Below are 17,622 nucleotides of genomic sequence, written 5' to 3' on the forward strand. Positions count from 1 at the left end.
GATGTACAAAACAGCGAATCCCATAAAAATCATCTTGCTGATAGTAATTTTTAGCCCATTCATCACCAACTATATCTTTAAATTCCTTGTGCTTGCAGTTCTATAGGACGTTTTTGGTGCCTGGTTCTTATGTGACTGCTTAATGGACATTGTGAATTTACAATATTCTCTCAGGGAGGGAAGGCTGTGATTCTCATTCATTTTCTATCCAGGCTTGGGACAATAGGTCACTATTATCTGCCTTTTTTGAATGTATGCCCCATTGCAAGAACGACAAAATTTCCTTTATACCAGAAGCAAATAGCTGCCATTGTGTACAGATCAAAAAACACTGCACCAAATGCCAGAAAAAACAGTGCTGCAGGACACTGCTAAATGAAATGTCGTAATTTACCAAGTAGCTCCAAGGAGGACCACACAAAGCCAAGACATTCTGACAGGATGAGCCCTAGAACACTTACTTGAAGTTTTTCCAACACTGTTCTAGGGTCGGTATTGCCTTCTGTATTGCCAAATTTCTCCAGAACCCAAACATATCTTCCCTGAGGTCAGCATCTACCAGTTTTTCTATTCTCCCCTAGAAAAACCTAATGTCATTAACTTTTTAATGTTGAGTTTTTAAACTGATGTTTCAGTAATATTCATACCTGGCAGCATGTGCCTTCATTGAAATTCTTACATTCTAATTGAAGTTTGAGGACTTTTTGCTGACTCGTGTATCTAGTATACCAGATAGAATAGAGTGTTGTGATTGGTTCTCTTAAAGATCTTAATAATACAGAGGAAGTGTTGTTTATTCCAGGTGCCTTGTTTTGACTTAAGTCTTCTGGGCTCTGCCAAATTTTTTCTCATAATATCATGACTCACCTCATCTCTTCTCTTTCCATAATATTGTCTTCAGTTCTTAAAGTTTCCTAAGCAGTACAGTGAGTCACGTTCCAAGGAAACCACTGTTCCCTGATCTCACACTCTTTGCTTTATGTTTCTCAGTCTCATCTTCTAATGCACTAGGTGAATATGGCTTATGTAAAATTTGTGTGTGGTGTTGTTGCTCCTTTTTTTAAAAAAAATAGTCAAAATTGGAGTCTCTGTGATTGCTGAGTATTCTCTTGTGTTTAAAGACAAGCAGTATTGTGCTTGTGGTGCAGGTAGCAAAACTAACTCACATTTTGTTGTTTTATTTCGTTAAAAAAATTATTTTACCCGTAAGTTAGTGGTTTCCCATCCTCTGTACACATTTTTCCTTCCTGATATGAAAGATAAGAAATTTATAAGATTTATCACTTTTTTTGTGTGCTACAATTGAGCTACTGGCAGAGTATTTGAATGAGCCTTCATTTTATGTCATATGTATCATAGTTTGTGGTGTATGTCTTCCCTTTTAGTCAGGGATAAAATACCTCAGTAATTATTGAGAATAGTACCCATGTTTAGTGTAATCTTTTAGTTGCAATCTCCACCATTTCCCCATATGGAATTCAGTTATTTTATTATTGTTTCGTTCTGCATCACAGGTACTGTCACTAGACCCTAGTGTCCAGGAAGAGGTCAACAATATTCGCCGCAATATGTTACGCCTTCTTGGTATTGGAGAATTCAGTTCAGTTGCCACATGGCGTGATCCTTGTATTTCATTCATTTTACCAGAAGTGATATGCAGAGCCTGCAATCACTGTCGAGACATTGACCTTTGCCGCGATCCCTACCGTGGAGTTGACAACGAGACGTAAGTTAACTGTCATGTACAATAAATCTCTGGTAGTTGCTTTGACTTCATTTGTTAGCAGTTTTCATTAATTTTTTAGTTGTAGCAAAAAAATGGAAGTTGGATGGTAGAAGAAGAAATCTACATTGTGCGTATTCTTACACCATATGAAGGATATGTACTCAATTGAATTATATGATTTCGAATAAAAAAGGAAGAAAGAAAGAAAAAAATTAACTTCTGGTCTTTTTACATGCTCTAGGATGTCAAATGAAAGTTAATAACTTATCTGTGTCTGAGCACCAAGTAAACACATGCATCCATATGTTAAGTGTAAAGGAATATAAATTAGTAGCCTATTTATGTGGGGAAAACATGGAGGATGAGGTGTCATCATGTTTGTTAAAAATAACATCAAGTTCATATCCACTGAAACCAGTAATTTCTGCTTAGATTTCTTAAATACTTGTAGAAAGAACTGAGTCATTATCACACCACCTAGCTAACTGATCTTTGTAGAATTTAGTGTTAATATTCTGAAAAATTAAGATAAAAGAAGCAATTTGAAAATATCTAACATTTATAAGCTGAAGTAAATTTATTGTATTGATGTTAACCCTATGAGTATGGTTGTGTTTCTGTTGCTACTAGGACCAGCCACTCTGCAATGCTTTTTTAGAACATTTTTATTCTTCCTTTAGCTATTTTTCAAGCCATAGCCGGCTCATCTTCAGGTAGTAGGTATTTATAGATCTTACAGCTATCTGCAGAGATCGTGGTATAGTGAAAAAAGTTGGATGTGCATAGATTCTGTTGTTTTAGGCACATTTTATTTTGTTACTTCCACATGACATGATTCTTGAAATTGTAAGAATGCTCCCATAAAATGAGTCATTATGCACCAGTCAATACAGTACTTGGATGCAGTTGGTTTTACAACTTGTGTACAAACAAAAAATTACAAGGAACCCATATCCAAAAAGTCATGATTTGGATGTCAGTTTGAAATCAGGTCACTTTCCAGTGACATGCTTCATGGTGCACACATCACAGAAACAATGAGCTGTGACCCAAGTGCTCTACAGGAACTGATCCATGTGGTGATCCTGCTGTTCATTTTGCAAGGTGTATCTGCAACACATTCTTTCAGACACTCTGTCTGCAAGCCCCATAGTCAACCCTTTTAGTTGCAAATGTAGGCTGTTAGTTTCTTGCACCCACTGCTGTGATCAGATGGAAACGGCACGAGATGGACTGCGGTGATCTGGAAAACATTCTCAATCATGCATTGTGCACTTGTACCATTACGCACCATACCATCAAGCTGGGCGTTGAAAGTGATGCGATCTTCAAACTTATTTTACAACCAAACAGTACTTTTCTGGACATGGGTTCCTTATCAGAATTTTACGTCCCCACTACAACCTCTAGAAGCCTATATAGGAATTCTGAACCAAGCTGTATATAAAAATTATCCACTATTGCAGGCATCATAAATATAACCATATCACTTAAATGAACTGTATCAGTTCTTTAAACAGTTTTTAGTGTCCTTTTGAAGATATTAACAACTCCATATGAATTCTTACGGTGAGGATCATGGTAATTTTACTTATTTCAAACAGGGATGTGTCAGAAAACATTCTGGAAGGAATAAAACTGTGGGGACAAGTTGTGAGTTTTGCTGCAATAACTCAGTTGGTAGAGCACTTACCACAAAAGACAAAGGTTCTAGGTTCGAGTCCAAGTCCAGCACTTAGTTTTAATCATCTAGGAACAGGCATTTCAAACATTGGTATTAATGTGATTATTTTCTTAGCATATGCCTCCACATTTTCAGTGAACTGTTTCTGATCATTACATCTTCACATGCAATATTTATGCAGTTACAGTCCACCTCATAGTTGCAACCTAACTATTAACATCCACAGAAAGTTTTCTGCCTGTGTTAGGCAGAGTTTATCACAAAAGACCCAAATTTGCAATGATAAGCAACACTTTATTTTCCCTGGAGCTTGTCTTCAGCTTCAGGAATGATAACAGTGTGTATACACTTCAGGACACCCAGGAAAAACCCTGAAATTTTTTAGAATTCCAGGAATTTTTCATTGTTTTAGTTTACAGTTAAATTTCTATAATTTGGACTTGTGAGAACTGATATTCTAACAAAGAATTTTACTTTAGTCCACTACTGTGGAATAATGCTGCATCAATAAAGCATAAATGTGAGAATAACAGTAAAATAAAATTCAAGTTGCAGAGAGAATTTTCCATTTAGAACACCAAAACACAGAGCACACGCAAGCGTCTGTTGACAGCAAAATGTGTCAAAGACTTTCGCATGAAGACTATTCAATACTTCATAACAACAAGCTGCTTTTGATGAGCATGACGTCACAACTGTTACATTTTTAATGGGTCACAGGAAAATACTGTGAATTTTCACATTGCATACATAATGACAGTCCATACCATCATGACAGGAGATATGCTTGTTTAACAATGACAAATGCAACCCAGCACATTTGTTCCCCTTGGAACCTCCACACATGGATATGCCCATACTCATGCTGTACGCCAAACCAGGATGTATCTGAAAAGACAATGCAGTGCCAATACTGTGCCCATTGTTGTAATCAGGTGCACAACCATTGCAGTGATGCGTATGGATCTTCAGCGATGCATATGGAAACTAGCAACAGCCCCATGCTGACAGTCCATAGTGCTCTAAATGTAATTGCTTTCTCAGTGTGGATATTTCCCTTGCAGCAGACAGACCCATTACCTGGCTCAAGCTGCATGACATAGCTGTAAAATCCAGCACATCTGAAAAAACAATACGTCTGTCTTCTTGAGGTCAGTCATGTGTGACCTTTGTACCCTGCATGGTGTTGAAAATGGTCCTCCTGAACCTCTTGATATCGTGTTTGTATAGCAGTTGTCAGATTCTAACCAGTATTATCAGCAATACTGTGAAAAGATATATGACAGTCTTGATGCACCATGATCTTGCAACTATCCAACTTTGACGTATGGCTCAATACAATTTTCTCATAAATGAACAAAATTCAAATGCAATTTCTGACAGATAAACTCACTGCATTCTCTTTCCTTATATACACAAAATGTAGATGACATATTGTTACCTACATATTGTGTTTGCACTTTTGCTTATCCAAGCATGTAGTATGCTTTACGCCAACTTGGTGTTTTGTGTTTGCTGCCTTCCTCGTGCTGCAATTTTAATGGCCATCAGGGAAATAAAAATGGCAGTTACTCTATCAGAAAATGTAAAATCTGGAATGGAATAATAATAATAATAATAATAATAATAATAATAATAATATGAAAGGATAGGTTTGCTACTTACCACATAGAGGTATCGAGTGGCAGATAAACAATCGTCAAACATAGATGAAAACAAAACAAAACACACACACGTGGGAAGAGAGAGAAAGGCAGAGAGAGAGAGAGAGAGAGAGAGAGAGAGAGAGAGAGAGATTGTCATCTCCGGGCACTAAGGCCTGACTGCGTCTGAGGTGAATGGTAATCTTGGCTGGGCCTGTCAGGGGGTACAGAGCAGGTGTGTGGCATTGATAGGAGGGATAAGATGATAATGCTACATGTGGGATCTGGCAGAGATGTGCTACTTGCAGCATTGGGTGGCTGTGCAAGTGGGGGGGGGGGGGGGGGGAGGAGAGAAATAGAGAAGGGGAACTGACTATGCAGGTATACTGGCAGAATAGGTGTGTGTAGGGCTGGAGTGGTGGCACTGAAGGGGATAAGCAGGTGGCGGACAAGGACCAGCAAAGGTTGAGGCCAGGTGTGTGTGTGTGTGTGTGTGTGTGTGTGTGTGTGTGTGTGTGTGTGTTTCTGTTTACATCTGATGGACTTAATCCAACATAGGAAGTCCAGGATGGAATAAGAATAATGTTATGAAAAAGGATAGACTGCTACTCACCACAGACATGCACAATGAAAAGAGTGCTAAACATTTAAGATTTCGGATAAAAATCTCTTCTTCAGAAACAGAAAACACACGCTTACAGTTACCATCTCCGGCCACTGTGGCCCGACTATGTCTCCCATGAGCAGGTGGTCTGAGTAAGGATGCGGCATGGGTTGAAGAAGGGGGGAGGGATAGCAGCGTAGGCCAAGATGTGCTGCCTGTGAGAGTGCGAAGGGACATGGTGGAGACAGAACAGGGCTCTACGTGCAGTCAAGAGGCTGTGCTGATGAGGGGATGGGAGGAGAAGTGGAAGAGATGAGAGAGAGGTAGATAATGGGAAAGGTTGGGGAGGGGGGGGGGGGGGTTACGATGAGAATATTGGATGTATTGCAGGGAGAGTATTCCAACATGCACTGTTCAGAAAGGCTGGTGTTGTTAGGAAGGATCCAGATGGCACAGGCTTTTAAGTAGTCATTGAACTGAAGCACGTTGTGTTGGGCAGCATGTTCAGCAGCTATGGTCCAGTTGTCTCTTGGCGATAGTTTAACGGGCAGCAATTCATGCGGACCAACAGCTTCTTAGTTGTTGCGCCCATGTAGAAAGCAGCACAGTGATTGCAGCTTATAGGTTGGCGCAGTAGGATGCCATGCAGGTGCCCGTTGCCTTGCCATGGATTTGTTGTAAGTGATGTCTTCAAAGAAGTAGTAATTGGGTGACGATATAGTTGGTAACTGTGACCAGGAAGGAGTTTTAGGTTTGGAGTCTGTCAGGCATTGGGAAAGGTAGTGTTAAAAAGTGGCAAGACCTTGAGCAATGGGGACGATAGTGTAAAAGGGAGGTGGCATCTACACTGATGAGCAGGGCACCGGGTGGTAAAAAACAAGAACTGTGGAGAGTCGATGGAAGAAATGGTTGGTATCTTTTATATATGAGGGTAGATTACAAGTAATAGGCTGAAGGTGATGGTCTCTTGGAGGCACATTAACTGACCACATTGGAGCACCCTGGGTGGCTTTCTTTATGGACAGGAAGCAAGTACAAGGTAGGAGTGCACAGGCTGGTGGAGATGAGGAGAGAGTTTCTGGATGGGCTTAATGATTTGAGAACAGTTAGAGATCCTCCTGGATTCCTGGAATGGAGACACTGTGCCAGGGATTGCAGGTGGACACATCTGACAGCTGGCCAGAGGCCCTCCAACATGTAAACACTACAATTTGTAACCACAGTGGATGAGCCTTTGTCAACATGGATGCGTATAAGATGTCGACATAAAAAAATTTTGAGTAGACGTTTGCCTAACTGATGAAGAGAAAGAGGAAGATGATAATGATTAAGCCTCAGTTGTTGTTCATGTCTAAAGGGTATTTTCAGTAATTTCAGTTTTTATAAATAAAATCATGTTCTTGTATGTTTTATGGAGAAAAGAGAGAACAGTTTTAATTAAGGTTTTGTTTCTTTGTGTGTGTGTGTGTGTGTGTGTGTGTGTGTGAGAGAGAGAGAGAGAGAGAGAGAGATAGATAGAGAGAGAGAGAGAGAGAGAGAGAGAGGGGGGGGGGGGGGGGGGCTTTTTTAAAAGTGATTGCGGTGTGATCATGTGTCTGACCACAATTAATCTTTTCTATTGAAAATCATTTTTTGCGTATTTGTTCTCATACTGATTCTCATCTGTTGTCTTAAGGCCATCTTAAAAGCAAGAGCATATGGACAGTTAATAGATGTGTGTACTCCAATAGTTAATTCTAATAAACCTTCAGTTGAGATTTATTGAAACATTAGAATCATTTGGAGTATATTTTTATGTGATTATTTTTTTAATAATTCTATATGTTTTGTGAAATACCTTAATATTTAAATTATTTCTGTACCTTCTGTTTGACAGAAAGGAATAAAACATTTTTTCTTCCTTTTTCTGTAGCCCTGTATGGAAATGCCCACTGTGTCAAACAAGTTATGACAATAAAGAGCTTGAATACATGTTACTGGATATTGTTCACAGAAAGACCATGGCTTATACTCTTCAAGATTTGCAATGTTCAAAATGTCATGAGGTAAGGTGGTCAAATACTTTGCATATACGTAAATGCAAGCAAAAATTTTAATGCTTTTGTATGTTGGTCTTGCTTTAAAACATTCAGTGGTGTGCCATATAAAAGACTAGTATAATAATTAATAATATGGAACTACAGTTTTGGTTACCAACCACTAATGATAGCATACTCAGCAGTCAGCTTTTGTACTGTTCGTCTCTGGGAATCAACAAGATACTAAGAAGGTACATACCTTCACAATGATTGATTCACAAGCAGATGATGTATTGTGTATTTCTTCATTTTATACTTCATATTCTGGAACAAAACTTTCAGTTGCTCAGCTTCATCATAGTCTCTCGTGGAAAATTATTGCAAAGGAAAAAAGAGCAAAAAGCCTGGAGATGCACCACCCAGTCTGACACTACCCAAGTCCAGTCTTCACATCTATGAAAGGGGCAAAAAGAATACAGCTAGTTTCATGTGCAAAATACATGATGTGGTATTTTGTATTGAGCCAGTCTTCACATCTCTAGCACATGAAACAATCTATACAGAAACAACACAGAAGTATAAAGTGCAACTTTCCCTGTTAAAACTTCCAATCCCTTCTTTTCTGTCATATGTTCACTGTGGACTGCATTTTTATTGTTAATTGTAACTGAACTTTTACAGTGAGGAACAATTCCTAATCTTGTGTTGGACCTCCTTTTGCCCAACGTAGTGCAGCAATTCGACATGGCATGGACTCAACAACTCATTGGATGTCCCTTGCAAAAGTATAGAGCCAAACTTCGACATGGGAAAAATATATTAAAAACAAAGATTCTAAGACTTACCAAGCGGGAAAGCGCCGGCAGACAGGCACAATGAACAAAACCCACAAACACACACACAGAATTACTAGCTTTCGCGACCGATGGTTGTACTAGCTTTCGCGACCGATGGTTGCTTCTTCAAGAAGGAGAGGGAAAGACGAAAGGATGTGGGTTTTAAGGGAGAGGGTAAGGAGTCATTCCAATCCCGGGAGCGGAAAGACTTCCCTTAGGGGAAAAAAAGGACAGGTGTACACTCGCGCGCGCACACACACACACACACACACACACACACACACACACACACACACACACACACACATCCCTTGTTTGTGCCTGTGTATATGCGGATGGATGTGTGTGTGTGTGTGTGTGTGTGTGTGTGTGTGTGTGTGTGTGTGTGTGTGTGTGTGTGCGCGAGTGTACACCTGTCCTTTTTTTCCCCTAAGGGAAGTCTTTCCGCTCCCGGGATTGGAATGACTCCTTACCCTCTCCCTTAAAACCCACATCCTTTCATCCTTTCGTCTTTCCCTCTCCTTCCTGAAGAAGCAACAATCGGTTGCGAAAGCTAGTAATTCCGTGTGTGTTTGACCCCTCAATTACGTCGCATAAATGTTGAGTAGGATTCATGTAGGGCAATCTGAGTGGCAAAAGAATTCATTTGAGTTGTCCAGAATGTTCTTCAAACCAGTCATGAACAATTATGACCCAGTGATATGGCACATTATCATCATAAAAATTCTATTGTTGTTCGGGAGCATGAAGTCCATGAAAGATTGCAAATGGGTCTCCAAGCAGCCGAACTTAACCATTTCCAGTCAATGATTGGTTCAGTTGGACCAGAAGACCCAGTTCATTCCATGTAAACACTATGGAGCCACCACCAACTTGCACATTGCGTTGTCGACAACTTGAGGCTGTGGCTTTGTTCGGTCTTAGCCACACACTGCCTCTACCATCAGCTCTTGCCAACTGAAATAAGGACTTAGGAATTATCTGACCAGGGGCCAGTCATCTAGGATCCAACCGATACGGTCACGAGCCCAGGAGAGGTGCTGCAGGTGATATTGTGCTGTTAGCAAAGACACTCACGTCATTCATTTCCTACCATAGCCCATTAATGCCAGATTTCACCGTGCTGTAGGAACGGATAGGTTTGTCGTACATCCCATGTTGATTTCTGCGATATTTCACGCAGCATTGCTTGTATGTCAGCACTGATAACTCGATGCAAATGCCGCTGGTCTCGGTATTTAAGCGGACACCGTCAGCCACTGCATTGTCCATGTAGCCATAATCATGTTGGAAGCCTTTTCACAGGAATCGCGGGAGTACAAATGACAGTTCCACTAGTGCACTGGCTTTTATATCTGTATGCGTGCATTTACTATCCCTCTCCTTTTGGCACCCCAGTGTATTTTCAGAGACTGCATTGCTGTCGCCCTCTTGTCCTCCCTTTTTGTCACAAAATTAGTGACACCCCCTACTCCCAAGCCTAGAACCAAAATAAGCATGCGAAATACATACAGTGTAATTCACCAAACACCAGTTAGGTAGAATTTCACCTGAGAATGTCAGTCAGTTTTATATAATGTTATTACAAATTGGCTTTACTTCTGTCTTAACAAACATTTGTTATCACGATGTGGGATATTGCAAGAGAAAAAATTTACAAATAAAATCATGTCTGATTCTCTGCTGCCAAAGTTGTTGATTTGCAAATACAGCTTATGCAGACAGAGGTGTAATACACTGCTCGAAAGAATTTTGGCATCTGCCATACTATACTGAGAAATAATTGTGGACTGGGTATGTTACCAGATTATATCTTAACTTTCTGAAACTAAGTACACAACAAAACATCATTACAATACTTGATTATTTACATAAAAACAAGTGAAATGTCTGACTGGTGCCGAAAACTAAGTGGAAACAATCATTCACCCCATCATCCTGGGTGCTTTTCGTTGGTCTTTGAGAGCTTCAGTAATGTGTATCCGCACTGTGAGTTTTTACCACTGCCTGATACATACATAGTATGCTCATTGTAAGGCTACAGAGGCCCTCCTGTGGTACCTGTTCCCATTCTTCTGTGAGAGCCCTTAGAAGTTCTTGGAGTGTCTGTGGTGGAACAGAACAGCCAGAAATAAGATGATCCCACATTGGCAGGATGGGGTTTTGGTCTGGACTCACTACTGGTCATTCCACTATTTCAGTGTTCAGGCTTCACAAGACATCTCTGCTGATGTCCACCATGTACAGCCTGGAATTAGAAGGAATTCGGGGCCACCACCATACCCAGCGTCCACCACATAGTCCAACAGGATCTGTTCAATGGACTGCATGATTGTAAGATTACCATTGTCAATGACAAGATTTGTATGGCTGTCAACTCTGAAGCCTCCCCACAATCACATAGAACCTTGGAACCCTGTCAATTTTGTGCACAATATTTGGCGAGTACTGTTCACCACAAGTCTCTGCACATGAACACGGCCATCACCTTGTCTCGGAGGATATCAGGACTCATCTGTGAACAACAAATTTGTCCAGTCATCAAGTTGCCAGCTGACACATCATGCAGTTTCCGAAATGCATGTGCTATGCCTCCGGGCCATCACAATCTGCTCTTGGTCAAACACAGATGGATCACATGCCTTTCCCATTGTAGACAAGGACAGCATGGTCACTGATACTACATGCACCATGTGTGAGTCTGACTAGCAGTCATTCCTCACCAGGTGATTCTGGTATTGCATGGATAGGTTTATATCAATAGTATGTCGATGTTTATAATGTTCTGTCTGATCAGTGTAGATGCCTGTTGCTAAATAATTAGTATATTGCAGTTCCTTTCTACCTGTAGGTATCACTGGTTTGTTAACAGAGCCTTACAGCAGCCTATTTTGTATCGAAGAGGACTTAGTAACATTATTTCTAGTACTGATAAAAATTTGCAAATTACAAGAGTTGTATTCACAAACAGTAAATAGAAAGATATCAGTTAAACAGTGAAGTGTAAAACAAGCTTAATTGGATTTCTCAAACAGAGACTAGATATAAAAGTTCATTTTTTGTTGTTCAGGGTCTGGATGCGCTGGGAAATCTAAGAAATACCAATGAATGTTTCTGGATTCTGGGAATTTTTCCTAACTTTAGTTTTTCGGTAAATTTCCGTACTTTTGACTTGTAAGACCTGACACTCATACAAATAACTTGACTTTATAACACTACTGCAGCAATAAAACATAAATGAGAGAATAACACCAAAATAAAACTTTAGTTGCAAAGAAAATGAATTATTTACTTCAACAAAACACAGTGCACATACAGCATGTGCCAACAGCAAATTGTGTCAAAGGCTTTGGGATGAAGACTATGCAATACATATTAGAAACAGACTGAATTCACTGAGTGACATCACAATTGTTTACGTTTCTTACTGGTCGCGGGAAAATATTTCGAATGGTGGTTTGAGAAGCGTTACTTTCTAAGTAAATTTCCTTTTAAGGCAAAATGGATTTTGTTACGTGTGAGAATGTGCGATGAGTTTCTTAAATCATGGAGCGATTGACTCTTTCAAAACTTAAGGCATTGATGATCAGCCACTTAGAAAAATTTTAGACCCAAAAGACCATCCATTTATCCCATCATTTTAAAGCTTACTGTCACATTTGTGTTTGATTTATCTTAAAGGGAACAGACATTAAAACAGATAAATCTTCCAGGTTAGTTTTTCATCTTTATTGTAGTTCTTTCATAGGTTCAAATTGTGCAAGAACTATAGCAAAAAGTATAATTATCATTAAAAATGTGCAAAGCAAATTCTGGAGCAACTTCACATGTAATTGGCTTTACTATAGAAAGGGTGAAGTGGTTGACGGAACACATACTCAGCCGCAAGTGCTTGACGGAACACATACTCAGCCAGGTAACCCATGAAATGTTTGGTGCATGACACTGAAATTTATGATCGTTCTTGTCACAAATAGTCAGCTGCTGCAGTTTAGGCTTTGTTCTTATGATCCTGCCTGACCACACATTTGGAAAAAAAGAGCAAAATGATTTGAGGACCAGTATTATATGAGAAAGCTTAGCATTTTTTGATGAAAAATTATCATCTAGTAGCCATATTTGCAAAGCAAAAATATGTATTATCGCACCACATTTTACCGAATTCTAAGTTCACTGCCACATCACTCGTAGCACTACTCCAGTCTCTGTTTCCATATCGTAGTGTGGGCATCGTACTCCTTATATGTTGGTGATCTGTGTTCAGAAGTTACCATGCTGTGTTTGGTGAATTCGCTTATATACTTTCGTGATACCAAAATATGCAGTGTAAATGTTGCCCAGCATGAAGGATCTTTCCAAAATGTGTTGTTTATTGTTGGGAGACAGGAAATTCTTACTGATATGTTTTACAGCTCCAAGGGAAAGTATATTGTCAATTAACATGGAAAAAGTGTACTTCTATCTGGGCTATAGTGTATTTTCACCTAGAAAAAGTGCATTTTCACCCAGAAAAACTGTATTTTTAACTAGAAAATATCTGGAACTTCTTTTTTGTTGTCCATGTGTACACACTGTTGATACACGTGTGTCCACTAAGAAATTTCAGACATGCTTTTGGTCCATTCCTCTTGATGAATTTGTGAGACACGTAAACCAGTGTTGTTTGTTCAGAATTGCACAGGATTATTTTTTTAGGATTAAATTACCTGCAGTCACTACATAACAGTAGCATGACTCATGACCAGATTGTAATTGGAAGGGTTGAATTCAAGGCCCTGGTATAATGCTACACTCATCCTCCGTTCCTTTCTTATTCAAGGATTGTTAAAACGTTTTTGGCTGAACCTTGTAACTACTGGTTTATAATCACATTGTAAGTAACATAACATTTCCGTCCTGCTACAAAATGTAGAATGTTACCTATTTATGTAAGCCCTCGTGCAAATCTTTAGTCAAGAGGAGCAAGTGTCAAACCACAGTCTAAGTAATGCAGTTGTTTCTTTTACTATGTTTTCCTATATTGATGCTGAAAAATTCCAAGCTAATTTCCTCAGCTAGATGAAAGACATTTCTTTCGTCAGTTTCTAACCAGAAATTGTGCATTGTCTGTATAATTCTACCGCAAAAAAATCCACTCAATGCATGTCACTGTTCAGATCAACCAGAGGTCGAAGATAAGGTTTTGTGCACACAGAAGAGCTGTGTAGAATGGCTAACAATTTGTCACACACGCACTATGAATGTGCAGCTTGCTTCTCCAAAGGTACCAAATGGCATGTACATTGTGCAAGTCTTCATTCAGTATGTTGCAAGGAAAGAATGCAAATCAAATGAGTAAAATCGACAAAAATTATTTTAAAACATGGGTATGCATCTCTTCTGTCGCTCAGGAAATTCATATATCTCTAAAACTCTGTAGTTAATATTTGAAGGTAAAATGTTATAAAGACTAAAGAAGTGCAAGTTGATGAAGAAACAATACCATGCAACGGGCAGTTATGACCAGTAGAACGGGCAGTTATGACCTGTAGATCCATAAGATTGGGTACAATTTGGCATAAAGCGAAACATTTGTTTGAAAATGTGTGTGTTAATAAATACAGAACTTTGTCATATTTCCCAAAATATAAGTTGGTGTGTTGTCATGCTTTCTTACTCTACGCATCATCAAAAGTTCAGATGTGGTGTTTCAATGTAGTGATTAAAACACACTGTGTGTTATGCAACCTATGCTTACTTGACACCCCCCAAGGGCAACATAAGATAATGCTACATATCTTTCAATGTATCCATAGTGTAGTATTCCATTATCAGAGGCCACAGTGATCACGTTATCCAGATCTTTGCCATGAACTTTTCTGTTGTGTTGAGTTTCAGTTACTTCATATTTTAAACTCATTTGTATTCAGTTTTAACTTTTAAAACTGGGACACTTCCTTTGATTGTAACTCTACAGATTCCAAAATTTCTAGCCTCAAATTGTATGATGTATACTTAAAAATTTTAATCTTTAAGCTGGATATATCGCAGAGAGTAATACTACTATACATTTATTGCAGTGATATATCCAGTTAGACCTGTACTTGAGGCTATTGTTGCCATTTTCTAATGAAATATATTTGTTTCAGATTAAGATGGAGAATATGACCCGATTTTGCAACTGCTCAGGAGACTTCCAAACATTAATTCCAGTGTCGAACATTGCAGAACATCTTCGTACATTTCAGGCAGTTGCTAAGCACTTCAAAATGCCACTGTTATTAGAAGTAGTTCAATGGACTATTAATGCTAATCCTGGGCTTGTGTAGGAAAAAAAAAAAAAAAAAAGATGACTATCCAAATGATGGAAAATGTCATGGCATGAGTAGTTGCACATGTCTTTGCTGAACAGTCTGCATTCTAACTTACCTGTGATGTGATAGTACAATGTACAATCACTACTCACAAAACAATTGATTTATTTTTTATCCTCTGTGTTGCATGGAATTCTGGTCACAACAGAAAATTTATTTGCTTATTTTTATCTTTGTGACAGTTAAATACATTTTTAATATTGCATTACTGTCATTCAATGAGACTTCTACAAAATAATTGCAAAATATGTTTGCTGGCATTTTTCAACTACAAGAACAAAGGCAAGACATCAGAAAGACATAAGACACTCTAGCGAAAGCTCTAGTTCTATATTTTGGATGTCAGTGAGTTAGTAGGAAGATAAGAATTTGTGACAAAGTGCATAAAGATATGAAACAACAGTGTTGCAGGTGAGCTCTGTCTCTTTCCCGACATCCAAACCACCCACACATTCCTCTAAAACCAACAGTCTCATTGAGTTCTATCTGTGTACATATTACCCCCATTATTCCCCTTCGAACTATACACAGTTGAGATGAGGGATTTAACTTAGCTGCATATCTTGAAAATTGTACATATTGTAAGTACTGTGATACTATTTTTATATATTTATTTTGCTGGTAATTAAAGCACTTTCTTTTTATTTGTCTTGTTCAATTATTTTAAAAAACTTCATTTTTAATGTGTATTATGAGAAGTACACAAAAAGAATAATGAAAGTTTGAAATGAACATCAACATTTAAAGCAGAAGAGGATCATTTACTTTCCAGTCTCTGAAATAAACAGAAGGAGTCAAATGACAAACAAGTAGTGAAATTTTAGTTTTCAGCCTTATCGTTAATAAAAGATACGGATACAGATTAAAAGATTTGTACATGCAGTACTTTGACAATGAGAAATATAAGGTACAGGGAGTCACTAAATTCCCTGTACAGTCTTTGAAGTCTTGTAGGCGGGACCAAGAAAACTCATGTTCGGAAAGATACAGTTTTCCCACTAGCTGCAAAATATCTCAACATATCTCTCTGACTCCTGCTGCTTCTTGTCGTCTGGGTCTGTTTACAAGTGGGTTCACTGCGACATCCACCAACATCAACCCAGATATGGCACCTCCATACCGTTTTATAGTACACATGATCACCAATCACTGGTCTTCCAGCATTCGCTGCAACTATAACTCACGCCAGTAGGTTTTCCTCAGATGTCACAAGGGTCTTGTAAATCAAGCTTTGATCCAACCCCACAGGGAGTAGTCTAGTGGATTCGTGTTGCGAGAACCTGCAGGCCAAGTAGTCAGGCCACTATGGCCTACCCACTGTTGCCCAAATCAGATTATCTAAGACGGTATCTGAAACATGAGGTGGTGTACAACCATGCTGCCAATGGCCTTGCCACTTTGGTAACATCAGTTCCCATCACATCACCGAAGTTAAGTGCTGTCAGGCTTGGCTAGCTATTGGAAGGGTAGCTGTCTGGATCTGTGAAGCACTGCTGGCAAGCGGGATGCACCCAGCCCTTGTGAGGCCAATTGAGAAACTTGAATGAGGCATAGTGGCTCCGGTCATGAGAACTGATAACGGCTGGAAGGGCAGTGTGCTGACCACATGCCCCTACATATTCACATCCAGTGACACTTATCAACTGAGAATTGCATGGTGGTTGGCCGGTACCATTTGGATGGACTGCCATCATGCTGGAACCACACATTTTGATGCATCTGCAGTAACTCAAGATGATTCCTTGATGGCATACTGCATGGACTCTTGGAAGATCGAAGAGCCAATGCAGTGTGCCATCAAGGAATTTCAAGTACATGGCACCCATGAGATATGGTGAAAGAAGGTGTGGTCCAATCACACTTCAATCCTGGAACTGTACTCAAATGTTCAGACCATATTGCACATGCAGCGTGTAGATTTTTCATCAGCCCACATGTGATTTGTGGAATTTGAGAAAACCTTCCCTGGTGAACTTGGCTTCATCTGTGAAAAGAATCTGCCATGGGAAATTGGGCTCGTCTACACATTGGTGCAAGAACTACCTTTAGAATCTGGTTTGTGGCACATTGCCTGTATCTTTCGGGGGTGGTACTGCTGTAGCTGCTGCTCATGCAGAACCCACCAGACAGCTTTGTGATCCACGTTCATTCTGCCTACTATGCGTCAGGTACTCACCATATCCTCTTTCATTGGATGTAGTATAACCTCCTCAAACTGGTGTGTGGCACCACAGTCAGCCCTGCTGGTGGTGAATGTACTCGTCTCCAAAGCCCACTGGTTCACCCTAACAAAGAGGGAGTGCAAAGGTTTCTGGTGGTCTGGAAAATGCTCCACATACTACTGATGAACAACCCTCCTATTGCACGGAGCTTCTCCATACAATAGTATCGTGTCGGCATGTTCTACGAACATGTAGTTATCATGTTCAACAGCAACACACTAAAAACGTACAAACAGCTTGCATTCTGCACTGTGGTCAATGATTACGACTGTGCACTAGTGTGTGGTATGAACAAAGACCACGAGCACGACGACGCCCGCATCTCGTGGTCGTGCAGTAGCGTTCTCGCTTCCCACGCCCGGGTTCCCGGGTTCGATTCCCGGCGGGGTCAGGGATTTTTATCTGCCTCGTGATGGCTGGGTGTTGTGTGATGTCCTTAGGTTAGTTAGGTTTAAGTAGTTCTAAGTTCTAGGGGACTGATGACCTAAGATGTTAAGTCCCATAGTGCTCAGAGCCATATTTTTTAGCACAACGAC

The 17,622-nt window shown here is 39.7% G+C and overlaps 1 protein-coding gene across 1 annotated transcript in view; it reads left to right on the top strand.

Moving 5' to 3' along the window:
• LOC126267081 (DNA polymerase epsilon catalytic subunit 1) overlaps nucleotides 1-15,508 on the top strand; it is a 266,885-nt gene extending 251,377 nt beyond the window's left edge. The window contains exons 34-36 of the mRNA XM_049971944.1: nucleotides 1,515-1,726; nucleotides 7,570-7,702; nucleotides 14,640-15,508. Coding sequence (XP_049827901.1) covers nucleotides 1,515-1,726; nucleotides 7,570-7,702; nucleotides 14,640-14,819 — 525 coding nt within the window. The 3' untranslated portion in view covers nucleotides 14,820-15,508. The remainder of the gene's footprint in view (nucleotides 1-1,514; nucleotides 1,727-7,569; nucleotides 7,703-14,639) is intronic.
• Nucleotides 15,509-17,622: the final 2,114 nt, after the last annotated feature.

This window comes from Schistocerca gregaria, chromosome 4, assembly GCF_023897955.1.
Source record: "Schistocerca gregaria isolate iqSchGreg1 chromosome 4, iqSchGreg1.2, whole genome shotgun sequence".
NCBI classification, from domain to species: Eukaryota; Metazoa; Arthropoda; class Insecta; order Orthoptera; family Acrididae; genus Schistocerca; species Schistocerca gregaria.